The 26300-nt window shown below is 47.7% G+C and overlaps 4 protein-coding genes across 4 annotated transcripts; 3 read left to right on the top strand and 1 right to left on the bottom strand.

Moving 5' to 3' along the window:
- Positions 1 to 253: 253 nt before the first annotated feature.
- VC83_01842 (uncharacterized protein) lies at positions 254 to 3497 on the top strand. The gene is made up of 2 exons (XM_024465514.1): positions 254 to 772; positions 825 to 3497. Exons 1-2 carry the CDS (start codon positions 538 to 540, stop codon positions 3434 to 3436), a joined length of 2847 nt encoding a protein of 948 aa, XP_024326933.1. The 5' UTR covers positions 254 to 537; the 3' UTR covers positions 3437 to 3497.
- A 15079-nt stretch (positions 3498 to 18576) lies between these two features.
- Positions 18577 to 19383, top strand: VC83_01843 (uncharacterized protein; the record flags this gene model as incomplete). Its single annotated transcript, XM_024465515.1, has 3 exons — positions 18577 to 18815; positions 18862 to 19321; positions 19369 to 19383. Exons 1-3 carry the CDS (start codon positions 18628 to 18630, stop codon positions 19381 to 19383), a joined length of 663 nt encoding a protein of 220 aa, XP_024326934.1. The 5' UTR covers positions 18577 to 18627.
- VC83_01844 (uncharacterized protein) lies at positions 19237 to 21015 on the bottom strand. The gene is made up of 3 exons (XM_024465516.1): positions 20546 to 21015; positions 20028 to 20490; positions 19237 to 19967 (listed from the first exon to the last, which is right to left on the bottom strand). The coding sequence occupies exons 1-3, from the start codon at positions 20818 to 20820 to the stop codon at positions 19605 to 19607; spliced, it is 1101 nt and encodes a 366-aa protein (XP_024326931.1). The 5' UTR covers positions 20821 to 21015; the 3' UTR covers positions 19237 to 19604.
- A 343-nt stretch (positions 21016 to 21358) lies between these two features.
- On the top strand, positions 21359 to 23900 carry VC83_01845 (uncharacterized protein; the record flags this gene model as incomplete). Its single annotated transcript, XM_024465517.1, has 3 exons — positions 21359 to 21371; positions 21767 to 22966; positions 23023 to 23900. The coding sequence occupies 3 exons, from the start codon at positions 21359 to 21361 to the stop codon at positions 23898 to 23900; spliced, it is 2091 nt and encodes a 696-aa protein (XP_024326932.1).
- Positions 23901 to 26300: the final 2400 nt, after the last annotated feature.

Below are 26300 nucleotides of genomic sequence, written 5' to 3' on the forward strand. Positions count from 1 at the left end.
TACGATATATTGTAAGGAGCTATAGGCAAAGAATCAAGAGTAGAGTATCTACTCCGTACACTAGGTCGGGAGTTTAGGTTACTCTGGTCCGCTAACGTTTCGGGCCCTGGAACTAAGGGAACAGCGGCATCCTGACTGACACTTGACACGTTCTGACCCTCAATTCTCCCATCTAACCAATCAGCGTTAGGGTTGGCATTGCGCGGCTGAGTCTCCTCCCTTACGGATCCTCACAAGTAAAAGGTAAGGTAGCAATACAGCACAAGCTGCAGACGACTGTAACTAGGATAGATAGGCATGTAAGGTTTTGGGTTTCTTACGTGATTAAATTCTCAGCTGTTGTACCCTTGATGATAGGGCTTCGGGGTAATCTTTAATGCCTGCCTGCCCCGCACCGTTATCTTTAAGACCACCAACACCCATCTATAACGGCAGCCGCTGTCTGGGACAAAATAAGCCTTACTACAACTCCGACGATCTCAACACTACCACCAGTCAAAGCAAAGCGCTGCGAAACAAGCGTGTCTAACTTGTAATATGGATCATTTTCCGATACTTTCCTCCACGCAGAAGCCGTGGCCAGACTTCCCGGCGCTGACCTTGGAGGATTACGATGCCGCTCAGCTGCCGTTGATTGTCCAACCAAAGGATGACGCACGGTATCGTCTTTCAGAGAAAGATTTTGATGATTTTCCCTTCTTCTGGCTGGAAGATCAACGTCTACATATAGGCAATGAGTTCAACGAGTGGAAAGACCATCTTATGGATCCTAGTAAGTAGATATTATATCATGGCAAAGTATTTACGGCTAATGGATATTTTAGATGAAACACTGACACCTCTAGCAGAGAAGCTAATGCTGAAGCTTAAACTTGGGTCTCGCAAGCAGGAAAGGTGTAGATCCATCGATGAGGATCGACTTTGGTCTGCTAAGAAGCATGTCTACGATTTTTCCAACTATCCTGACTTGGAAGCTGCAATCTTTGTCCAGAACAAGTATTATTTTGGAGCCATCAATGAGGTGCTGGCCTTTGATAAGCCAATACCGACTTTGGAGTTCGTAATAGAGCGAGCTGATGGGGAATGGGTCCTATGTACGACGAAGTTGAATGACTATATATCGAGCTGGGCAGGCCATTTGAACAGTCTTGGAGAAGCTGAGCGGACTCAGCGCCTCAGTAAAACAAAGGGGTTCCTCGAACATATGTTGAAGAGGCGCTGGCACAGGGACAGACATCATCTCCTTCGGGTTTCCGCATCGGTGCAGATTCTGGCACGTACGATACAAGCAGCCATGATTTGGTATTGGAAAATATACATGAATGCCACTGAACGGCTAGGCGATCACGACGAGTGTTTGGAAATTTCCGGCTGGTGCAAGTCGATGGCACCGAAATCATTTCACTATCTTACCCCATTGACCCCGTACTATGCCTCTGCGATTGATTCGCACTTGGACAGACACCACAATCACACGAAATGCACGGGTAAAATATGTGAAACGTTTACTATCGAAGACGAAAGCACCTATCGGACAAAACATACACCAGAATGCGACGGCACCTGTGGCGACGTCGAAATAGACTCACAGAGCTTACACGATCTGATCATGCAAGGGAAAATACCAATTGTTTCCCTATCACTTGGGCCTGATGGCAAGCTGAACACCGAAGTGACACATTCTGGCAATGTTCCCCATTATATAGCCATCTCTCATGTATGGTCTGATGGGCTGGGAAACCCACATGGAAACGCCTTGCCACACTGCGAACTCCTGAAAATATTTCGCATGCTTGAGGAATGGCCTCTGAAGCACGCGAAGCCCGATTGGATGAACAGCTTTCTTAATCCAATGGACATGGCCAAAAAACGAATGGAATCCACGGGAGTAGACCCTCTGGCACTACAGAAAGTGAAGGAGGTACGGGAAGTTATGGAGTCTATGGCTGAAGAGCATGTAGACAAGTGGCTCGACACTCTAAAAGCTAGCGGTCAATATCAAAAGGTAAATCTATGGATGGATACAATATGCATACCGCATAATAAGGAGTCTCGCAAGATCGCCATCACTCAAATCAACGATGTCTACTCCGGCTCGTTCTACACCATCGCCTTGGACGCCGGACTAGAGAGCTTACCGAACACCGCGTCAAGTACGGAGATTTTCCTGCGCCTGGAACTGTCGTCATGGAAAGGCCGATGCTGGACCTTTCTCGAGCGCGAAAGAAGCACCTACCATCTACGGATCAAGGTAGGGAATCGTCTGGTAGACATAGTCGAATCCTTTGAGTTCGACGAGCTTGACGGGCTGTATCAATTCACTTCATTTTACATAGGAAAACTCCGTTCTTTCAACAACTGGTGCAAGTTGAACGGCACTCTTAAACTAAAGGGGTTTCAGGGCTTGAACCCCATGGGACTGTTTAGCTCTCCTGGGGAGATCCAAGAGGACAAGCTTCTCGACCTGCTTAACGATTTTCTCAAAGTTACGGATGAATCAGTAGAGTCAATGGCCACATGGGGAGCCACGCCGCATGGCCAATACGCGGAATCCTTCTCTCTACTCAAGTGCATCAAAGGACAGATACAACAAAGATTTTTCGGGACATATATGGGATTTTTGGACCAAAAGTTGAATATGATTACCACATGGAACGAGTTAGCCGCCCGATCAACAACCCGAGCTTCTGATAGGCTCATAATCTTCGTCTCTAGTCTGGATATGGCAAGAAACTCTGGTACTCTAAGTGAGATAGTGCAACTAAAGAAAGAAGAGAGAATGGAGGCCTGGATTCGGAAGCAGAGGGTAATTCCGCTTGAATTTCTCTTTTTGAGGTCATCACGTCTGCTGACCCCGGGGTTGCGGTGGGCACCAAACGATGTGTATCCAAAGGAGCTTGGGGGTGGAGTAACGCCACGCTCGGTGGACGAGCTAGAATTGCGAGTCACACGACCAGGGATTCTGTTGACACTTGATATGGAATTCAAGCTAAACACGCAGCCACATAAATTAGAAGCAAAAGATGCAACTGGGAAATATTATGAAATTCCATGGGATACAGCGACCATAACAGACGGAAAGATAAAGTACAGTGTCATACGTTCCCTAGATGTGGGCCAACCTTCTAAGCCGACATTGAAATTTCCTAAAGGGGACAGGATAGGGCTTATTTTCCGCTTCGCGATGGACCCAAATGATATTATAGCCGCCGCAATTGTCCACGTCCACTCAGAATCTCCCGACGAGATACATGTAACATTTCACGATACAGTTAGTATCCGACTAGACGACGAGCTAAGCCCACAGGACCCGACGGTGGATCCGACAAAACGGTCTAAACTGGATAGATTTCTACTGGGAAAATCACCAACTAACGAGGAAATGAATTACTTTTGGAACTTTGAGCTAGTTGAGAAGAAATGGGTTGTGGGTTGATCTGTTGCATGATGAATAGCTTTCTATTTTACCACGTTCTTTTACACTCAAATATGAGGCTTTCTTTATTACAAATGGCTGTGACGATCGTGGTGCTGCGAGCATTAACACACTACTATGGCAGCTCTCTCGCCCCACTATAGCTACTCTTGTTAAAGGGTCAGTGGAAGAAGAAGAAAAGTGCTATAGAATTTACCTTCCGTGGAGGCCTTGGAATGGGCGCGACCATAGACCAATCCTTTCTAAGATTGGGGGGGTTAGGTTACCTTCGACATGGTGAAAACCCCACATAAGCCACAGTAGACATTTTAATGATTCTTATTGATCCTACTACAACTTAACTTGTCGTGATTATCATGTGATGTTAGAATCACGTAGCCTAAATAACTAGGAGCTGTAAAGGGAGATACAGCGGGTAGAAAGCTTGCATTCTTCATTTCTATGTTACAGTTATTATTGTTTTATTCTCTAGGGTTAGTAAAAGCCAGAACTGATCTGTAAACTCCTGTACAGCAGGTACAAACTGCGCCTGGTCTGTAAACGGCCTGTAACATGTCTGCTGCTGGCCGTTTGGCCGAATCGCGCAATTGCACCACGCCCATGGCACTTGCAGGCTTGTAAGATAGCCTGTTACATTATACTAGCTGTCTACTCCTAAAACACATATCTAAGTCGCGATCTCTGGCTACAGGGGAGTCCCGGGCCGCAAAGTGACTGTAATCAAAAGGGGCTTCAAACATTAGCCCGTGCAGAGCCTTCACCCGCGATATAGCTACGTACGACAGGCCAAGGCAGTGCTCCTTCTGGTTGATATCTAGTACGACCCGTGCTAGCGTAAGACCCTGGCTCTTGTGGACCGTGAGCGCGTACGCAAGCTGCAGCGGAAACTGTGTACGGGTGCAAGCAGCCCCCTTAAACTCAAACTGACGGGCAACATGATAGATCGGCACAACCTTGGACGGGTATAGAGGGAAATCCGGGCCAGAATAGTCGCCAAAGCGCACAAACAGCACTGACGGTAGACTTACGGATGGGTCTAGGCCTGTCTCCCACACGATATCCTCGACAGAGCCGATGGAACCATTCACGAGCCCCTTCTCGGTCCAGAGGTTGGCCGTGAGCATGACCCGCGCGCCCACACTGATGAGCACCTCGGTTGGGAGGTTGTCGGACTCGTCCGCAGACGCCTTTGACGCGTTGCGGCCCGTGTGAGTCGACAGCAGCCGCTTAACGGGCCGGCTCGTGGCCGCAAGCTGGCGGTAATTGCGCTCCCGGACCTCGACCTTTGTGTAGTAGAGCTGCAAGGCGGACTGGAAGGTGTCAACCTCCCCCGGTGCCAGCTGGTTCTGAACACGGGTGCAGAGGAGGTCCCAGCTCGCGTGCGACAGCCGCGACTCCCGCAACTCCCCCAAGGCCGTCCGGAACCGGATCGAAGTATCGTCCTCGCCCTGCAGCCGCATCACCTGCGTGAGGCGGGCTGTGCGGTCTAGGGCCCGGTACAGGAGCTGGCCCTTAATAGCAGCTGGGACCTTCACGGAGACCGTAAAGAGCGCGCGGCCACCAACTGGTGGCAGCTGGAAGAAGTCGCCGCAGAGCAGGACGTTCAGCCCGCCAAAGGGCGCGTCCGCGCGGTCCGGAAAGATCAGCCGCAGCCGGTTGTCGATTAGCGAGAGGATATGGAGGTCCAGCATGGACTTCTCATCGATGATGACGAACCGCACACCGGCAAAGAGCGCCTGGAGGGCCTGGAGGGTACCATTTGCGAGATCCGCCCTCTTCTGCTTTACGGGTAGCCGGAAGAGGTTGTGGAGCGTGCGGCCCACAATGTTGAAAGCTGCGACACCTGTGGGGGCCGCACGGAGAACCGGATTCGCGTGCCCAGCCTGCTGCGCGAGCTCCTGGAGTCGGGCACAGATCTTCAGGACCGTAAATGTCTTACCGGATCCCGCAACCCCGTCAACGTTCAGGAGGAGTGCAGGCGGCTGAAGCAGAGTGAGCTCCTGCGCGTACTGGGCTGTAACGACGTCGTAGAGCTTCCGCTGCTCAGGGTTGAGCAGTCCCGGGTCCGAATCGACCGTAACAGCCTGCTCGGATGCGTGCTGGCACCTGAACAGGTCCCAGGTTGCTGGCAGCACCACATCGCGGCCGACATGAGACGTCCAGTCGTACGCGCAGTCTATCTCGCGGCTCCCCAGGTCGTCCGTCGAGGTGCAGGTCAGGTCGTGGTCCCCTGGCCGCCGGCGCGCAAAAGCCTCAAAGTCTGCAAGCGGCCCGTCGCACTCGCTGCGGTCCGATTCCTCATACTCGCTCTCGACCGCATCTGGATCATCAGGGATCACGTCCGTGTAGTAGTCGTCCGGGTGTGTGTGGAGACACACGCAGGCATAGGAGGCGGTCGCGTACGAGCCGTAATGGTGCCCGTCGAACGACAGCAGGTCCGCGAGACAGCTGAACGGGTGGTGGAGCATGAGCCGAACGCGGCAGTAGTCGTCGTACTGGTCTGAAATCGGGTCGCCCGAATAGAGCGGGAAGTAGTTGATGACCCGCAACCGGGCGCGCGGCCGCTCCGTCTAGGTCTGCCAATTCCAGGCCCGGAGCCAGTCGAAGAGGCAGACCGCAGCCAAGGCTGGGCCGACCTGGTCTATCATGCGGTCCTGGTAGCGCTGCAGCGGGGACCGCCTGGCCGTGACCGTGTCGTCCTCGACTGTGATCATGTCGTTCTGGACCTGAGCGGGCCGGCAGTCGAGCGTGACGACCTGGCAGGTCGCGTCTTGAGATGGCAGTTCGAGGAGGACGTGGCTGACCTCCTGCGCAGACCAGTCGCGTTCGCCAACGAGCTTGTTAAAGAGCTTTGACACGAATCAGAGGAGGGGCGCCCGCGCGTTTACGTACGGTAGGACCTGCGCCTGCAGCTCAGTGTACGATGCGGAAGACTTCTCCGGCTTCGATACGTACTTTCCGAGGTACGTGAGGATCCCATTAAGGGTAGTTGACGGCTGGATGTCCGTATTTGCGAGCCAGCCCAGCGTGATTACTGGCGCGCACTGGTTCAGGACCGCCTGGTTGCGGACTGGCGCGAACGTGTAGCTCTTCTGATTGATCGACTTTGTCACCGCAGGTCGGGTTGCGAGCGGGCGCGGGTAGAAGAAGCGGCACCGCGCGGCCGCCCCCGCCTTCTTCGTCCGCAGGCAGTACGCAGGGCTGCAGGTATGCTGCTGGAGACGATTCAGGAGGGCCGCGAACTGGTCCGGGGTATTCGCAACGTTTGATGGCCGGAGTGAAGCGGGGTTGCGGAGGTCAGGGGGGCGGTGGGGATCAGGATTCGCGGCTGTGATCCGCTCGCCCCAGTAGCAGGCTCCCTTTGCAAATTGGTCAACAGCATTGTAAATAGAGGTTGGTGAGCTATTTTGATGATGTGCCATTCGATTTTTAATGAAAGCTGTCTGTGATAAGGCTTCATTTTGGTTATTTGGTGTCTGGGAAACCCAAGGTTGAGCGGTGCTAGGGCGGGAGTTTTGTGGTGTCGGGGTTCTAAATCTGAGATCAAGCATAGAAACCACACTATCAGGATCAAATGGGAAAAGCCCAGTGCCTCGGAAGCCTCCTCGGATGTTGTTTTCAGTCATTGCAATAAAGAAAGCAGCGTGAAATGCGGGAAAGAAGTCATCCTTCGTAATATGTGTGATTGGAGCCTGCATCATGTTTTCGATTTGCTGCCCATAAGCCCTTTTCAGTGGGCCAAAACACCCAACATCGAGTGGTTGGAGGATATGAGAAGAATGAGCTGGCATACATAGAGTGATAATATTGTTTTCCTTGCAGTATTCCTCGAATTCGTCTGAATGATGGCTTTCATGACCATCAACGATCAACAAACGATAACCAGCTACAGTTCGAGGTTTTGTATGCTTCTCGAAATGTCGGATCCAATCCATGCCTTTCTCATTTGTTGTCCAACCATTATCTGTAACAGCAATTACCCAGTTTGGTGGAAATCCGCTGTTTTCATACCAAGACGTGATGTGGTTTTTGCCTGCAACAATAATAAATGGTGGAATCGCCCAGCCTTGGGAATTAACACCCTGTATTACTGTAGCCCATTCACGATTGCCAGGCTGTACTTTTTTTGCCTTCGTACGTCCATCAGAGCTTGTTACCACTGTTGCAGTTGAAATAATGCCCATCATAAACCCTGTCTCATCGAAGTTGTAAATATCTGCATCGTGGATGCCGTACTTCACAATTGTGTTTCGCACAAGCTCAAACCAGCTACGAATAATTACTGGGTCTTCGCATTTAGCCCTCTGATAGTCGTATTTGCGCTGGAACCTTGTTTTGAGTTCTATGCGACGTTTAACAAAGTTGGAAGCCCAGCGCGTCTTGACAGGTAACGCGTCGCGAGTCGTGGGAAGTCGATTTGCAATATCTCCCACAACAGACAATCGGGGAGGAAATCCTTTAGCAGCTAGGTCGAGAATATACTGGACAAGGATTGATTCCTCTAAGTCGGTCATTTTCTGCAACTTGGCAGAAATATCACGTCATGAATGCATACCATGCTTATGATGACTAAGCTTCTGATGATTGACAGAATAGAGCTTTCCAGCAGCTCGAGCACTTAGCTTAGGGTCATTTTGCATCGCCTGAAGAGCTAATATAACTTGGCGTTCATCGTTTCTCTGCGGCATCTTTTGTTGTGAAGGGATTTACTCTTTACTAGAGGAGTTGTGTGAATTCAAGGTAGTGTATCATTCGTTATGTTGTATCATTCGTTATGCACGCACGTTATATCGACAGGGCACCGAAGAGCTTAAGGCTACCAAGCAATACCTGCTGGAAAACCTGGAAAAGGGATTCATCATCAACAGCAACAGCCCCTTCGCGTCCCCTATCCTATTCGTAAAGAAAGCGGATGGCAAATTAAGATTTTGCATCGATTACCGGAAGTTAAATGGTCTCACCCGGAACGATCCCTACCCCATCCCGCGTATCGACGAACTACTAGGACGGGTGTCAAAAGCAAAAATCTTCACGAAGCTAGATATCAGACAAGCCTTCCATCATACATGGATGCACCCCGACTCGGAAGAGTACACGACCTTTCAGACTCGCTATGGATCCTATAAGTGTTATATGAATGACGTCCTGATGCAATACTTAGACGACTTCTGTAGCGCATACTTAGACGACATCCTAATCTATTCAGAGGACCCTAGGGAACACATAGAGCATGTGCATAAGGTCCTACAGTGTCTCCGAGAAGCTGGACTCCAAGCCAATTTGAACAAATGCGAGTTCAACATCACCAGGACAAAATACTTGGGTTACGTTCTCACTACCTCCGGTGTCGAAGCGGACCCTGACAAAATTGAACCCCTTCGTAACTGGATCCGACCGACCACTGTTACGGGTGTGAAGTCCTACCTGGGATTCTGTGGCTTCTATATAGACAATTCATTCGTAATTTTGGCAAAATAGCAAAGCCCCTCACCACCATCACTAGTCCCTCGGAGCCGTTCCGGGACATACGAATGTGAGGATGCGTTCGAGGAATTGCGACGACAACTTTTAGCGGTACAGGCACTTCACCACTTCAACCCCGAATTGCCTACGAAGCTGGAGACCGACTCCTCTGATGGAGTGGTAGCTATTGTCCTGTCTCAAGAACACCCTGACAAGCGATGGTACCCCGTAAGCTTTTACAGTCATGTCCTATCCGGACATGAGATCAATTGGGAGATCCATGACAAGGAACTATTCGCAATAGTAAAGGCCTTCGGAAAATGGAGGCCCGAGTTGGCTTCGGTGCGCCACCGAGTCGACGTGTACACTGACCACCGTTTGCTGGAATATTTCATGTCTACCAAGGTTCTCACCGTGAAGCAGGTTCGATGGATGGAGCTATCTCCGACTTCAACTTCTGCATTACGTACACCGCGGGCAAGAATAACCAGAAGGCTGATATTCTGAGCCGAAGAGACCAGGACTTGGTAACGCAGCAGAAAGTCAAACTTGATAGTAGGGCGAGGGTATTGTTAGGTCCAAGCCGCCTGCACCCTCGAATCAGCACCGAACTTGTCGAGAGCTACATAGCATCCATTAATTTGATGGACACCCCCAAGCCCCAGGTGCCCTTCAATTTAATAGAGGCGCTATGTGCGGACAATCGGAAGTCGTTCACCGAGACTCGCGCGAAACAACCCCTACCAGACGGATTCGCGATGAACGACCAGCTCCTCCTGTACAAAGGCCGCCTATGTGTGAATCGCCACACCGACCTATGTACGAAACTGATCCGGGAAGCGCACGATCAAGTGTCGTCAGCACATCCAAGTGGCAGGAAAACCTACCAATTGCTCGCCCCAAAGTATCATTGGGTCGGGATGGAAGCGGACTGTTTGCAGTATGTACGAAACTGCGTGACATGCCGGCTTTCTCACACCAATGTCACTAAGCAACAAGGATTTCTACACCCACTACCCGTACCTGAATACCCTATGCAACACCTCACCATGGACTTCAAGGAGTTCCCAAGGGACAAGCATGGATACGATAGCATCTTAGTGTTTATGGACCGACTCGGAAAGAGTTTGGTGACAATACCTTGCTACAAAACCACAACTGCCCGGCAGATGGCGCAATTGTTCATCGAATGGATATACCGATTCGGACACACTCCGGAGTCGATTGTAAGCGACCGCGGACCCCAATTCGTATCATCCTTTTGGCAAGACTTCTGTCGAATTATCGGCGTTAAGGTTAAGCTGTCGACTGCCTATCATAAGCAGACTGACGGGCAGACAGAAATCATGAACCGATACATCGATCAGAGATGTTGTAATAGATGTGTTGTATGAGCAGGAAGGCAGCAAATAACAATGTTATGCTCTTCTGCTAATGTAAGAAAGTACTCTGCTTTATGAGAGTCATGGCCGTCAAGTAATAAGAGGCGAGTATCATCTGGTGCCATATGCTCTGCAGATAGTTGGATAAAATGCATAAGGTATTGGATTGCAATGTCGTCGTTTGAATACCCGCTCTGTCATACTGACATTCGTTGCACTCAGTTTGCTATCAAACTCAAGAGCAAACTTAGAAATCTCCTCCTCAAACCTACAAGTCACCATACATATCTTGGCTTATCACACCAACAACAGAAGCAATACTACTCAACGATTGCTGCAAACTCTTCTACTACATCTGTTTATGCTACATACATCACGGCATATCATTTGAACACTCATTGAACAAGTTATTAAGAAAATCTCCTCCTTAAGGGGGTGGGCCAATACTACCACATGGCATATATCTACCAACTAGAGGCCTAGGAACATGAACGATAGCTCTAGAAGCTTCTACAACCCTCTATGATTCATTACACGTCATCGCTCCTTAGTTACCCACAAGATTGGTTAAGTTATGACATAATTTATCTATAGGTACTCTGACCTTGGACCTCCTTTTCACTTCCTATAGGCTAGGAACCCAAGAGATGGTTCTATGGGATTCTCTTACGTTCACTACATGATTAGCAAGCTAGTTGTGGGTCGCACTTGATTTCTAATACATTTACCAAGCCTGGTTAGTCATGGAAAGTCATGGAAAATGAGAGAACTACACTCCTTTGGCATAAATAGGATTGCCCTTTCCTTAAGAAAGGGCAAGCAGTCAATACAGTAAATCGACTAGCACATACTTCTACGTCTTTTCCAAGCTTCCAAGCATTGATCTTGTTATTCTCTGTTTTTGAATCAGTGAGGTGCTAACCTCTGACTTACCCCTGAGTTCTCAGACTCAACATTTGTTGCAACTTGTCTAAACCACTTCACCACATCATACACCTGATTGCTGCGTTGTGGAATAGTCTAAGCTACAACCCTTTGGCTCTGTTTCCTAAGACAGTGTGTTGTCTTAGTAAATTCATCCCTTCCTTGGGTGGCTAGATTCTCATATCTGGTGCACACACCATTACACCTTGTCTGCTTCAAGCTTCAACTATTTCTATAGCAGCACTTCGATACTACAATGGAGGAGGACCAAGCTCCTACAACTACTGCTGAACAGCAGATGCAACAACTGTTTGCCTTTATACAAACTATAGCAAACAAACTTGAGAATTTGGAAAACACCTTTCAAGCCAACACTTCAGCAACACAATGTTCAACTCAGACACATCATACAGAGTTTCCCACAGCTCCTCTGGCTATTTCGAGTACCCCAGGTGCACTTCCTAAAGTGCAAACACCAGATTTATACCATGGAGACAGGAGGAAGTTGAAGGGATTTCTTATGCAACTGGACATCTACTTCACCCTCAGGCCTCATCAGTTCACCTCAGACATTCAGAAGATCTATTTTGCTGCCAGCTACCTCCGTGGATCTGCATTCAACTTCTTTGAGCCATATCTTAGAAGACTTAGTGGCAACAACCAAAATACCACTACACCTTTGATTACCTCTTATGACCAGTTTCAAGAGGAACTTACCAGGACCTTTGGAGACATCAACGAAACTGCTACAGCAGAAAGAGAGCTACAGAAGCTATGTCAAAAGACCTCTGCTGCTCAGTATACAACAGAATTTAGGAGAATCACTTCTCACTTGACTTGGAATGAAGAAGCCTTAGTCTTCACTTACTACCAAGGGCTCAAGAGCTCTATTAAGGATGAACTCAGCAAAGAAGAACGCCCTACAACACTTCAAACGCTTATAGAGAAAGCTGTCAGACTTGATGATAGGCTTTTTGAAAGAAGAAAGGAGAAGAACCAAGACTGGCATCCAACAAGAAATTTCAACAATTACACCTCTACACCAACTGCTAAGGACTCAGCACCTGAACCTATGGACTTAGACGCCTCTATAAAGAGATCTACAGCAAATCCAGCACCTCAGCCTACAGGATACCCTCAAAAACTGAAAAGGGGTAAACTTACCCCTCAAGAAAGAAAACACAGAATGGACAACAACCTTTGTTTATACTGTGGCAAAGGGGGACACAGAATTCAGGAGTGCTATTCAGCACGAGGGAGTGCTGATTCAAAACATATAGCAGCCTCAGACACAGTCACAACTGCTATTCCTGAAAAACTTGAAAAATCCCTAGCAGGCACAACTTCAACTGAGACTATAACTTCTCCCCTAGACAACAAAGATGTGTCGATGGTGCTTTCTCAGAGTCTCACACACCTGTTAATTCCTATTCAACTCCATTTCAAACAACAGGTGTTGTCTACAAGGGCTATGATAGACTCAGGGGCAACAGGCAACTTTATATCTCAAGACCTCATCTTGACACACCAGTTACCTACAATTCCCAAACGCACTCCAGAGTTGCTCCGAGTCATTGATGGAACTCCTATCAGTTCAGGTTCCATTACCTGCAACACCCCAGTACTCAAACTTGAGATTCCCCTAGGAAAATCAACATTTTCAGACACCATCTCTTTAGATGTTATACCAATGAAGTACCCAGTTATCCTAGGTCTTCCATGGCTTCAAAGGCATGATCCAACTATCAATTGGAAGCATTTATCGCTTGGGTTTAGCTCAAATCCTGAGCTCAATACTGAAAAAACCCTTCAAGCCTCAGTTACCCCTATTCAGGTCCAAGACTCAAACTTGTCCCAGATCAAGGATTTTGACCAAACTATGGACGATATATCATCTCTGATATGGGTTAAACCTTTCCAACCTGTCCTGGAGATAGCAGCTACTTCAGATTTGGAGAAATCATCTCAGGAGGTCATTTTGCCTTTAGCATACCAAGACTACCAACATCTTTTTGACAAGGCAAAGGCATCAATTCTGCCAAAGCACCAGCCTTATGACCATGAGATACCACTCGCAGAAGGCTCAATGCCTCCCTACGGCCCTATCTACTCTCTATCTGAATTAGAGCTGAAAACTCTCAGAGAATACCTAGATGAGAACCTTAGTTCTGGCTTTATCAGAACTTCTTCCTCACCAGCAGGAGCTCCCATTCTCTTTGTCAAGAAGAAAGATGGCTCCTTGCGTCTCTGTGTTGATTATAGGGGCCTTAATGCAGTCACTGTTAAAAACAGATATGCTTTACCCCTTATCCCTGAGCTCATAGATAGGCTCTCTTCAGCAAGGATCTTTACCAAGTTAGATCTCAGGGGAGCTTATAACCTGATACGCATCAAGGAAGGTGATGAGTGGAAGACAGCATTCAGAACACGCTATGGTCATTTTGAATACCAGGTAATGCCTTTTGGGCTTGCCAATGCACCTGCTTCTTTCCAAGCTCTCATGAATGATATTCTAAGACCTTACTTGGATATCTTTGTTGTTGTCTACTTAGACGACATTCTTATATACTCTTTAGACACTCAAGAGCATGTTCTACATGTTAGACAAGTCTTAGAGAAGCTATCTCAAGCACAACTCTGTTGCAAACTTGAGAAATGTCTTTTCCATATGTCTCAAGTTGATTTCTTAGGACATAGAATTTCAACAGAAGGCATTCAGATGGACCCTGAAAAGACAAAAGCAGTACAAACGTGGCCTATTCCTTCCAGCATTAAAGAGGTTCAGTCTTTCCTTGGGTTTGCCAACTATTACAGGAGGTTTATACCAAGATATACATCCTTGGCTTTACCCCTTACTCAATTACTTCACAAGGACACTTTGTATCACTGGGATAAGACACAGCAAGATGCTTTCGATGCTCTTAAAGGAGAATTTAAAGAAGGGAAAATGTTACTACACTTTAACCCCTTGAAACCTGCCACTCTTGAGACAGATGCCTCAGATTTTGCCATTTCTGGAATCTTATACCAAGCTCCAAAAGACAAACAAGAAGAGCTACAGCCTGTGGCATTTTACTCAAGAAAGCTATCAGCAGCTGAACAAAACTATCCCATTACAGACAAGGAACTGCTTGCCATAGTATGTTCTCTAAAGCATTGGAGATGCTACCTTGAAGGGGCAAACTATCCTATCACTATTTACAGTGACCATTCAAATCTCTTGACCTTTACAACCACTGAACAGCTCAATCGACGACAAGCAAGGTGGTCTGAACAACTAGGAGGTTTTGACTTTGTTATAAAACATGTCTCAGGGGCCAAGAATCAAAGAGCAGATCTCCTCTCAAGAAGACATGACTACCAAGATTCTGCTAAAACTAGCAATACAAAGGCTCTGCTAGACTCAGCAAAGCTTATAGCAGCATCTTTAAGCAACCCTAGTACTACAGAGGACTTAGGGGTAAACTTATCCCCTCAAGACCAAGTTGCCCCCATTACCTCTTCTCAGGAACCAGAGACCTTTAAAGACTATACACCCTCAGCAACACTTCTTAAAGCATTCAAAGATGCTTACAACCATGATCCCTTTGCGAAAAGAACTTTGGAATACCTCCAGAAGAAAGGTTCCTCTCTTGAGAAAGTTGGACTACAGAATTTCTCAAAAAATCAGCATGGACTTCTCTTATTCAAGAACTATATCTATGTCCCAAGGGATAAACGATTACAGCTACACCTCCTACAGCAGTTTCATGATGCTCCAGCTGCAGGGCACTTTGGCTTTGCAAAAACTTATGAACTTCTAACAAGAAAGTTCTACTGGCCTAGTCTAAGGACTACTCTTCAAGACTATATATCTTCTTGCACTACTTGCAACTTGAACAAGCCTACACGGCAAAAGCCCTATGGCCTCTTGCAGCCTCTACCTATACCAGAACGCCCATGGGACTCCATATCCATTGACTTTATAGTCAAGTTGCCTCCTTCTATCCCAAAAGGGGGTGCTACCCCTTATGACTCTATCCTTGTGGTGGTAGAAAGGCTCACAAAAATGGCACACTTTGAGCCTTGCAATGAGACTATCACAGCTTCTGAACTTGCGTGGCTATTCCTCAAGGTGGTCTTTAAATATCATGGAATTCCTGGACACTGGATCTCAGATAGGGGAGCAGTTTTCACTTCAAACTTTTTTAAGGAGTTCTCTAAACTCTTAAACATGGAACAACGCTTCTCTACAGCTTATCACCCTCAAACAGATGGCCAGACAGAGAGAGTCAACTCTGTACTTGAACAATATCTAAGAATTTATACAAACTATGCTCAAGACAACTGGGCAGATCTTCTCCATCTTGCAGAATTTGCTTACAACAACACAGTCTCTAACACCACAAAAGAGACACCTTTCTATGCAAACTATGGTTATCACCCTAGGTTTGAAGTGGCAGAACTGAATTGTCCTGAAAATTTCAAAAACCCTTCTGCTACTGAAAGAATCATCTACCTTAAGGGCCTCCAGGACTATCTCAAGGTTCAAATACAGCGTGCACAAGACGAGCAGGCTCAGGCCTTTAACAGGGGGGTGGTTGCACCACAATTCAAAGTTGGTGATCAAGTCTTTTTGTCTAGAAGACATATCACAACTACTAGACCTTCAAACAAACTTGATACTAAAAGACTTGGACCTTTTAAGATCACAAGGACTATTGGCAAGAATGCTTTCGAGCTTGCATTACCACCTACTTGGACTATCCATAATGTCTTCCATGCATCTCTCTTGTCTAAGGCACAAGAAAGTTCCTTAAGACCACTTCAGTCTCCTCCACCTCCTGTTCTGATCTTGGATCAACCAGAATATGAAGTAGAGTCTATCCTTGACAAAAAGACACTTAGAGGTCAGGACTACTTCCTCGTTAAGTGGAAAGGCTATCCTACAAGTGACAACACTTGGGAGCCTAAGAGAAATCTAAAAAATGCATCTAAGCTCATTCTAGAATTTCTTTCTAAGAAAGCCACCTGGCTAAAGGGCAAGCAGACAGCCCACAAACGTCCTTAAAAGGGGGATCATGTCATACTGACATTTGTTGCACTCAGTTTGCTATCAAACTCAAGAGCAAACTTAGAAATCTCCTCCTCAAACCTACAAGTCACCATACATATCTTGGCTTATCACACCAACAACAGAAGCAATACGATTGCTGCAAACTCTTCTACTACATCTGTTTATGCTACATACATCACGGCATATCATTTGGACACTCATTGAACAAGTTCTTAAGAAAATATCCTCCTTAAGGGGGTGGGCCAATACTACCACATGGCATATATCTACCAACTAGAGGCCTAGGAACATGAACGATAGCTCTAGAAGCTTCTACAACCCTCTATGATTCATTACACGTCATCGCTCCTTAGTTACCCACAAGATTGGTTAAGTTATGACATAATTTATCTATAGGTACTCTGACCTTGGACCTCCTTTTCACTTCCTATAGGCTAGGAACCCAAGAGATGGTTCTATGGGATTTTCTTACGTTCACTACATGATTAGCAAGCTAGTTGTGGGTCGCACTTGATTTCTAATACATTTACCAAGCCTGGTTAGTCATGGAAAGTCATGGAAAATGAGAGAACTACACTCCTTTGGCATAAATAGGATTGCCCTTTCCTTAAGAAAGGGCAAGCAGGCAATACAGTAAATCGACTAGCACATACTTCTACGTCTTTTCCAAGCTTCCAAGCATTGATCTTGTTATTCTCTGTTTTTGAATCAGTGAGGTGCTAACCTCTGACTTACCCCTGAGTTCTCAGACTCAACATTTGTTGCAACTTGTCTAAACCACTTCACCACATCATACACCTGATTGCTGCGTTGTGGAATAGTCTAAGCTACAACCCTTTGGCTCTGTTTCCTAAGACAGTGTGTTGTCTTAGTAAATTCATCCCTTCCTTGGGTGCCTAGATTCTCACATCTGGTGCACCCACCATTACATCAAGCCCCATGGGGCTTGAATTTTCCGTACGAAACCCCATGGCTCTCGATCAATCTGCTTTTTGAGCCTGCCAACTTCTGTGACCAATGATTCCCGACGATTGACTCGGAAGCGACGATGACAATTCCTGATTACATAATCGCAGCACCCTTGGTCAGTACTGCAGCTCAATGTAATGGTGGGTGCACCAGATGTGAGAATCTAGCCACCCAAGGAAGGGATGAATTTACTAAGACAACACACTGTCTTAGAAAACAGAGCCAAAGGGTCGTAGCTTAGACTATTCCACAACGCAGCAACCAGGTGTGTGATGTAGTGAAGTGGTTCAGACAAGTTGCAACAAATGTTGAGTCTGGGAACTCAGGGGTAAGTCAGAGGTTAACACCTCACTGACTTTTCAGAAACAAGGAGTAACAAGATCAATGCTTGGAAGCTTGGAAAAGACGTGGAAGTATGTGATAGTCGATTTACTGTATTGTCTGCTTGCCCTTTCTTAAGGAAAGGGCAATCCTATTTATGCTAAAGGAGTGTAGTTCTCTCATTTTCCAAGACTTTCCATGACTTACCAGGCTTGGTAACTGTAGTCGACGTAAGAAAATCCCATAGAACCATCTCTTAGGTTCGTAGCCTATAGGAAGTAAAAGGAGGTCCAAGGTCAGAGTACCCCTATAGACAAATTATGTCATAGACAAATTATGTCATAACTTAACCAATCTTGTGGGTAACTAAAGAGCGATGAAATGAATCATAGAGGTGCGTAGGAGCTTTTAGAGCTATCGTTCATGCTCCTAGGCCTCTAGTTGTTAGAGATATGTCATGTGGTAGTATGAGTGATGTCATGTAATGAATCATAGAGGGTTGTAGAGATATGCTATGTGGTAATATCGGCCCAGTAACTAAGGAGCGATGACGTGTAATGAATCATAGATGGTTGTAGCAATCGTTGAGTAGTATTGCTCTTGTTGTTGGTGTGATAAAGCCAAAATATGTATAGTGACTTGTAGGTTTGAGGAGGAGATTTCCAAGTTTGCTCTTGAGTTTGATAGCAAACTGAGTGCAACGAATGTCAGTATGATACTCAAGTTGATGAAAGCGTCTTAAGATTATGAGCATGTCCATACCTCTGCATCAACCATCCATAGCCCGAATGCTCTCACTGTCTCACATCAAGGGGCTGCCCTCATACTGCTGCATTACTGAATCGGCCAATGCATGACGCCGCAAACCGTTGGCCGTTGGTAATCCCGAACGAGGGAGGATTGCCCCCCAGCAACTCCCCGGCCGATGTTAGTTTGTAGGGGGATTGGTCTTGCATGGGCAAGGAATTGAGCAATATATAAGGCATGCGATTACCCAGAAAGTTCAACTCCGGTCTTCGAAACATCACTCATATTCTGGCTGCAATAGATTGTGGCCCCTCCGTGGACTCTTATCAATGAACACTCCGCCGAATAGCCCTAGGTTATCGCCTTTGGGGACATTGGAAGATATAGCAAGGGCCGTGGCGACTATGCGCGCCACATGGGTGTCTCCTCCGTTTCTTGCAGTGAGCGGAGAGGAATCCATTGGGAATACAAATACAGGAGAGAAAACGTCCCAGGCATACAGAACGGTGACTCAAGTGTATGCCAGGTCCTACTGGTTAGTCATTCCTTGCTTACAATCGTAGGGATGGCAATGCAAGCAAATATGCCCTCGTGAATGAACTTCAACCCATATCCACGCCTGACAGAACTATCCTTGGATCTACAATACAGAGAGGGACAACTATCAAGGCTAAAATTTCGGATACGATTTACTCTCAACAAACCCTCAACATGTTGAATAAGCTATTTGGTGCACGACTATGCGCGGGAATGGAAAACAAAGTTGTGCAGGATGTTGTCAGAGAAGTCCATGGCATGATGACCCCAGAACAGCACTTAGTGCTATGCCTAGGCGCTTGGCAATTTGAAGCCAATCGAATAAGACTTCTATCACACCCATGGGAGCACTTTTACAGGTTTGCTTTTATGGAGCCAGGGATTGGCAAATGCGATCTCTTTGCTGGCATGGCAAGAAGTTGGAATTCTGTATTAGGCGACCAGAAAACTGCAGAAGAAATCACTGCTATGTGGCAAGACATGATTGTTAGTGTTCTCATTTTATCCTGAACCACCAAATCCTTCTGACATAGACCGCATCTAGTTGATGATTGGCAGATTTTCCAAGCGACGCCTACAGGAACTAAATTACCATTTATGCCCTTGCCCCATTTCGCAGCCTCACAGCCGGCACGGTTGCAGACACCGAGTGTGCGACGCTTGAGGCTAGATTTCAGACACCTTGCGCTCGTCTCTTCGATTTTGGCACTTGACAGCTCAAGGGCAGAGCAAAGACCTAACGCGGCAAATTAACCCGAGAATGTCCGAATCAACTGCTCTCTACCCCGGACGTAGAGCCAGTCTTATACGAGGAGTCGTCCTTTGTCGCTTGATCCTCTACTTTATTCTCATCGGTTCGAAACCTCTTTTCATCCATACGTCTGAGCCCTTCCGGCGGCGTGGCTTCCCGACGCCGTTTCCTCGTCCAAGGTTTCGCAGAGGAAACAACACTCGATTGCCGCTTAATGAAAGACGCTCGTTCCTCTGCGTGCTCGAGAAAAGTACACAGGGTAGCAGCAGAGATATCAATCGGATCGCGGAGCCTTCCTTCCGCTAGGGCTGCTGTAGTAAAGTCTCGTAGGCGGAGTTGAAGGCCTGATTTGCCCGGATCCCCATTGCTGTGGCGGAAGACCTATCCAATGTTAAAATACCAAGTCATGACATGGAAATGGAATAAATAGGGAAGGCAAACCTGATTTGTGACTACCTGCTCCGCGACTAATTCTTTCTCTCCAACGTCATTTGTTATGACGTTCGGCCGCCACACAGATAAGGTCGCCTTCTTACTCCCTCTATACTCAATATCCAAACCTATAACGACGCCAATATCGCTATCGGACCCAAGAATATAATCGTCAGCAAGACGTGCTAGATCTTTTCTTTTCTGCGCATATGACACCTCGAACACAACCCCCGGATAGGGCGCATCAGAGTGGTGGAATTGCGCATCCGGATCATGCTTGCCGTAGTCTTGGTCGGGGAATGTGATTGATGCTGAGCCGTAGGAGCCAATCTTGTTTGCGAATTGTGCCGACTCGCCAGTGACGGATTTCAGCTGCACTTGTATTTCTTCGACGATTTGAGCGATGAATCGTTCATGCACGATGGTGGGCATTCGAAGAACGAACTGGTTTGCAGAAGGGAAGTAGTCGTATCTGTAGGTAATATGCTTGTATTAGCTAAGTAGCGGATGTAATCTGTTCATCATACCGAAGTTTGTCTTGCAAAAAACCCCAGAGGGAGTCGTCACTTTGAAGCTGATCCAGTAATACCTGGTATCCTTCCGGGTCTAATGTATAGCCAGCCCAAGGTACGTCTGTTGAGCTGCGACCCTGCTGCCGATCCCCTATTTCCTTTATGATTTGCTTTATAATGCGCGACGCCGAACTCGTCGCCTTCTCCTCAGTCGGTGGAGGAGTTAAAGGTGGGCTCGTGAAGCTTTCTGGAGGCGTGGCGTGTTGAAGAGATTGGGCTTGAATGTTCATGATAAAACAGTCCTACATATGGACCTTGGTATATGGAGGAATTGTGTCGAGTTAAAATAGCGGCAGTGAAGAAGTGTCTTGAGATTCGACGGTGTGTTTATTTTTGTTTATTCTTTGATGTGTGTGGCTTGACAACACGAGAACACGGTAGCACGTGACTTGTTAGCACCTGACGATGTGCTGGAGGATTACCGTCCGGTCGGGGATTATTGGAAATTCAGGGCAGAATTCCGGATTATCCCACAGCCGAACAGAATTATCACTTGGGAACACCAAAGTGGCACAGGCGAAATCGGGGCTCAGCGTACAGTGTATAGGACACTATACAGTATAATAGAATCAATTGAACTATCTAATTACCTACTGGCCTACGTATTATTATATAGGCCGGCCTAGAACCAGCGGGCGGAGCTGGCCCTGATACGATGCCTGGTTAATCCGAACCAGACCCTCCGAAGCCTTGCACCTTTAAAGGTTCAAGTAGGTTTTTAAATTCACGCTTGTTGGCGAAACAAAGAGTGGGCACGGCAAATCTGCCATGCCACTAGGGAGTAAGTAAATCTATTGTATAATGTCTCATATTGACCGCAAGAACGACTCAATGGTCCGAAATTGCTCATCTTGGCTTGGTCGTAAAAGAAGAAGTAGATAATGCTGCCTTGTTCCCGGGTTTTTGGTATCCGATCATCCAAGAGGTCCAGGATGAACCTCGAAAGGAAAGTTTTTCCTTGACCAGGGTGACCAGGAGCGTCTCTGATCCGAAGAAAAGAGGATTCATCTTTAAATAGCCATGCAGTTACGACAAGATGGGCCCGACACGTGATTTCATTCTGGCATGACGAAAATGGGCCATGGGAGAGTAGTCAGATGTCGAGAGCAGTATCCAATTGGGCCCTCCACTACATGGGCCGGCGGATCACACTCCAGGATTGATGGCACATTGCAGTTGCCATCAGCAAGAAGCTTGCCCGCGATAGGGGCGTGAAGAAGGCTGACTTTGAGAATGACGATGATGATGATGACCCGGAACAATATGAGATCCCGGATGACCTGGCGGCTAGCCACACTAGCAAGACTGCAGAAAATTATGGTGTCACCATTGATGTGCTAAAGCGCCTGACGGCAGAGTCGCTGGAGATATTTGGTCAGGTCAGCCACCGGTGGCACAAGTTCCTGGGACTCATAGAGTTAGGGTTATCACCGTCATCAAAGCCATCCCTAAAAAGGGAATGTGCGGCGGACGCAGGAGGGCTGACGCCTAGAAAGCGGCCTAAAATACTGCCTCTCGACAAGGCAGTCTCCGAAGTGGCTTCCGAGCAAGCCCTTCTAAAAGCTCTCCGGGCGGTTCTGCGGGATGACCATGCACAGTTCCGGACACCACAGCAAAAGGAGGCGGTGCGGCTGGCTGCAGCAAAGGAGACCCCGATCGTCGCGATCCTACCAACAGGCGGTGAGAAAAGCCTAGTCTTCATAGTGCCAGCCATGCTGTCCAGTTCTAAGGTCACAATTGTAGTAGCACCATACGCGGAGCTAAAACGGCAACTGGTCACCCGCTGCATCGATGCTGGGCTAGACTGCAAGCACTGGCCCGAGGCACAGGAGAGCTGGCCAAGGGTGGTACTAGTGTCAGCAGAAGCAGCCTCGAGTGATGACTTCTTACAATGGGCAGCAGACGTGGGTGTCCGGGGGAAGCTCGACCGGGTGGTGATTGATGAGTGTCAGCTTACGTTTACCGCAGCTGGCGAGTACCGAAGGAAGCTTCGGGGGTTGGTGCTCCTCCGTAACCTAGGGTGTCCGTTTGTGTTTTTGACTGGGACATTGCCACCGCTCTGCCAGCAAGAATTCGAGGAGGCCATGCAACTGCAGAGCCCGCTTTACATCCGCGCTTCTAGCCACCGTGTCAATATGGAATATTCGGTGGTTCGGGTGAAGAATGGGCGGGGAGCGACAGAAGTTCAGAAGTTGGTTGAATCCCGAGTGGCAGGGCTTGCCCCTGGAGAGAAAGGGGTCATTTACTGCAACAGTCATTTAAAATGCAAGGTGCTGGCTCAGCGGCTAGGGTGCCACTATTATCATGGCAATCCTGCGGACAGCAACGCTCACTTCGTTGCCCAGCGAGAGGCTGGTTTCCAGGCGTGGCTCGGCGGTGAGACGCCATACATTGTAGCCACCGCCGTTCTCGGGACGGGAATGATGTGCCAGGGATCTCACATGTCCTTCACCTCGAAGCACCACATTCCATCATTGACTATGCGCAGGAAGCTGGACGTGCCGGAAGGGGTGGGGAGCGTGTTGTAGCTGTGGTGGTGATTGAGGAGAAGGACTGGCCAGAGGAAGACGCGGCAAAGGACAGCTGCCTTGAGCTGAAACGGCGCGAGGTGAACAGCTTCATCCGGACAAAGGGGTGTCGGCGTAGGATCCTTGGGCGGTGCCTAGACAGTGACCTACGGGACTGCAAGGGGATTGAAGCGGTGCTGTGCGAAAACTGCAGGCGACAGGAACTGGTCTGGAAGAGTGAGTTGTCTACGCAAGGGATGATTATGTCTCAGGCGTACGGGCGAAAGGTGGCACGAGGGTTGGAGCAGATGGAGTCGGCGCTAGAGGAAGTAAGGGAGCTTGGGCAGTGGGGTTGCCGGATGTGCTGGATGTTCAAGGGGGCGAAGGAGGCAAGAGGACACAAGTGGATGGAGTGCACTGAGATCGAGGAGTGCCTGAGTTTCCGAGGGTGCATGGAATTCCAGGGGAAGATTAACTACCGACGGGACCGACAGGCGCAGTTTCTAAGCTGCTTCTACTGTCATGTGTCGCAGCAGCTATGCCGGGATGGGTACAAGGGGGGAGGGAAAGGGTGTCAGTGGAAGCACGTTGTGATACCAGCGGCGATAGCAGCTACGACGGAGGAGGGGTTATGGGCCCGGGTGCAAGAGCTCGCGGGGAGAGAGCTGCAGGAGGAGACGGAGTACGGGCGGTGGCTGGAGCAAAAGCATCCCAAGTTGGTGTGTGGGCAGGAGATGACGAATGCAATGGCGGTTTTCGAATTGGTGTTGAGATGGAGGGCTGAGAAGGGGGTTGGGAGGTAAGGGGTGACTGGGGGGGATGTAGGGGGAATGACAGTGCGAGTAATCAAAATCGCATGCTCCAAAAGGTGACTGCGCACAAGCGACAACGTTTGGGCTACCCAATGTGTTGTCTTGGGGGTAACCGCATCGGAACGAAGGGGGATGCGGGTTAGGGAGTCTGGAATGTAGGCTGCCGACTGCGCGAAGTAGGCGAAACTCTCATTGGTTGATAGTTGGGTCAGAAGGCAAGGGGAATTTGAATGCGAGCATTCATATCCGAATACTCGAGAACAGTATTGAATACGAATAACGTGCATGTATAACGAAAGTGCCAAAGAAGCGAAAGTGCCAAAATCATGCGGTGACCAACCCCCCCAACTAAATGTTAAATTCCTCCACAACAAAACATGCGCCATAAAAATGATGAAAGCAAATTAGTGCTAGCTATCCAAGCTATGCAAAGCGACCCAAATTTGCGCCTTCGAGTTGCAGCTAGGATCTATTCCGTAGACCACCGCAAGCTACGTCACCGTTTACAAGGCATACCTTCACGACGCGATATCCAAGCCAACTTACGGAAATTAAGTAACCTAGAGGAATCAGTTCTTGTTCAGTATATACTTGACTTAGCTGCTAAAGGGTTCCCTCCTCAGTTGTCTATTGTTGAAGATATGGCAAATCGACTACTTGCAACACGCGACGCGTCACGCGTCGGGTCACGTTGGGCTTCATACTTTGTTAAGCGCCATGTAGAGCTCCGGACACGCTTCCAGCGAAAATACGACTACCAGAGGGCTAAGTGCGAAGATCCAGAAGTCATTCGTGGCTGGTTTGAGCTTGTATGGAACACAATTCTAAAGTATGGCATCAACAATGCAGATATCTACAACTTTGATGAGACTGGGTTTATGATGGGCGTCATCTCAAGCGCAACAGTAGTAACCAATCCATACCTCTCTCGTTTGTAGTCCAACACTTTCTCAAGGTTGGGCAGTGCCGCCATTTGTCATTGTGGCAGGTAAAAACCACCTTGCATCTTGGTATGAGAATAGCGGATTTCCAGCAGATTGGGTAATCGCTGTTATTGCAAATGGATGGACTACAAACATGAGAGGTATGGATTGGATTCAGCATTTTGAGAAGCAGACAAAGCCCCGGAGTGTTGGTGGTTATCGCTTGTTAGTCCTTGATGGTCATGAGAGCCACCACTCAGACAAGTTTGAGGAGTACTGCAAAGAACATAACATTATTACGCTTTGTATGCCTGCTCACTCTTCCCATATACTCCAACCACTTGATGTTGGCTGTTTTGGCTCATTAAAGAGAGCTTACGGTCGGCAAATTGAAGATATGATGCGGGCTCATATTATTCACATTACTAAGGATGACTTCTTTCCTGCCTTCCACGCTGCATTTAACATTGCAATGACAGAAAGCAATATTCAGGGAGGGTTCTGAGGTGCTGGGCTTCTTCCATTTAGCCCTGAGAGTGTAATATCTACACTTGACCTTAGGTTTAAGACGCCAACACCTCCAACCTCTCGCCCAAACACTGCTCAACCATGGGTTTCTCAGACACCAAATAACCCAACTGAAGCTGTATCACAGTCTACTTTCATTAAAAACCGAATTGCGCATCATCAAAATAGCTCTCCAACCTCAATCTATGCAGCTGTTGACCAGTTTACAAAGGGTGCATCGCAAATAATGCATCAATTAGCATTGTTAAAAGCAGAGAACCAAAACCTGCAACAGGCAAATGAAGTGCTAAGCAAGCGCCGGAGAGCTAAAAAAACACAACTACAGCAAGGAGGATCACTTAGTCAACAGGTAGCACAGGAGCTACAGGACGAGAGGGACGTTGTGCAGCAAGTAGAGCAAGAAATAAGGGCAAGTAGTGGTCGGAAGCCAAGGGAAGAAACCCATGCACGTCGCTGTGGCAAGTGTGGTGAGACTGGACACAATGCGCGCACTTGTCAGATTGTAATAGACAGGTCTGAGGAAGAGGACTCTGAGTAGTTTTAATTAATTTATATTGTTGTGGTGGATTTATCGCAATTCTTATGGGGTAGTCACGATATTTTGGCACTTTCGCTTGTTTGGCACTTTCGTTATACATGCACGTTATCCGTCTGCGGCATTATGAATAACGTGCATGTATAACGAAAGTGCCTGTGTTCTTTGCAGTACTCCTCAAACTTGTCTGAGTGGTGGCTCTCATGACCATATAGGACTAACAAGCGATAACCACCAACACTCCGGGGCTTTGTGTGCTTCTCAAAATGCTGAATCCAATCCATACCTCTCTCGTTTGTAGTCCAGCCATTTGCAGTAACAGCGATTACCCAATCGCTTGAAAATCCACTATTCTCATACCAAGATGTAAGGTGGTTTTTGCCTGCAACAATGATAAATGGTGGT

This window comes from Pseudogymnoascus destructans (genome assembly GCF_001641265.1).
Source record: "Pseudogymnoascus destructans isolate 20631-21 unplaced genomic scaffold scaffold_4, whole genome shotgun sequence".
NCBI classification, from domain to species: domain Eukaryota; kingdom Fungi; phylum Ascomycota; class Leotiomycetes; order Thelebolales; family Thelebolaceae; genus Pseudogymnoascus; species Pseudogymnoascus destructans.

What these genes read in the sequence shown, in the direction of transcription:
- VC83_01842 (XM_024465514.1), top strand. Translation starts at nt 538, where the DNA reads ATGGATCATTTTCCGATACTTTCCTCCACGCAGAAGCCGTGGCCAGAC. An exon ending in AGACCATCTTATGGATCCTA is followed by an intron (nt 773 to 824) that starts GTAAGTAGATAT and finishes TGGATATTTTAG; the next exon opens with ATGAAACACTGACACCTCTA.
- VC83_01844 (XM_024465516.1), bottom strand. Translation starts at nt 20,820, where the DNA reads ATGAACATTCAAGCCCAATCTCTTCAACACGCCACGCCTCCAGAAAGC. An exon ending in TTTTTGCAAGACAAACTTCG is followed by an intron (nt 20,491 to 20,545) that starts GTATGATGAACA and finishes TATTACCTACAG; the next exon opens with ATACGACTACTTCCCTTCTG. An exon ending in AGCAGGTAGTCACAAATCAG is followed by an intron (nt 19,968 to 20,027) that starts GTTTGCCTTCCC and finishes AACATTGGATAG; the next exon opens with GTCTTCCGCCACAGCAATGG.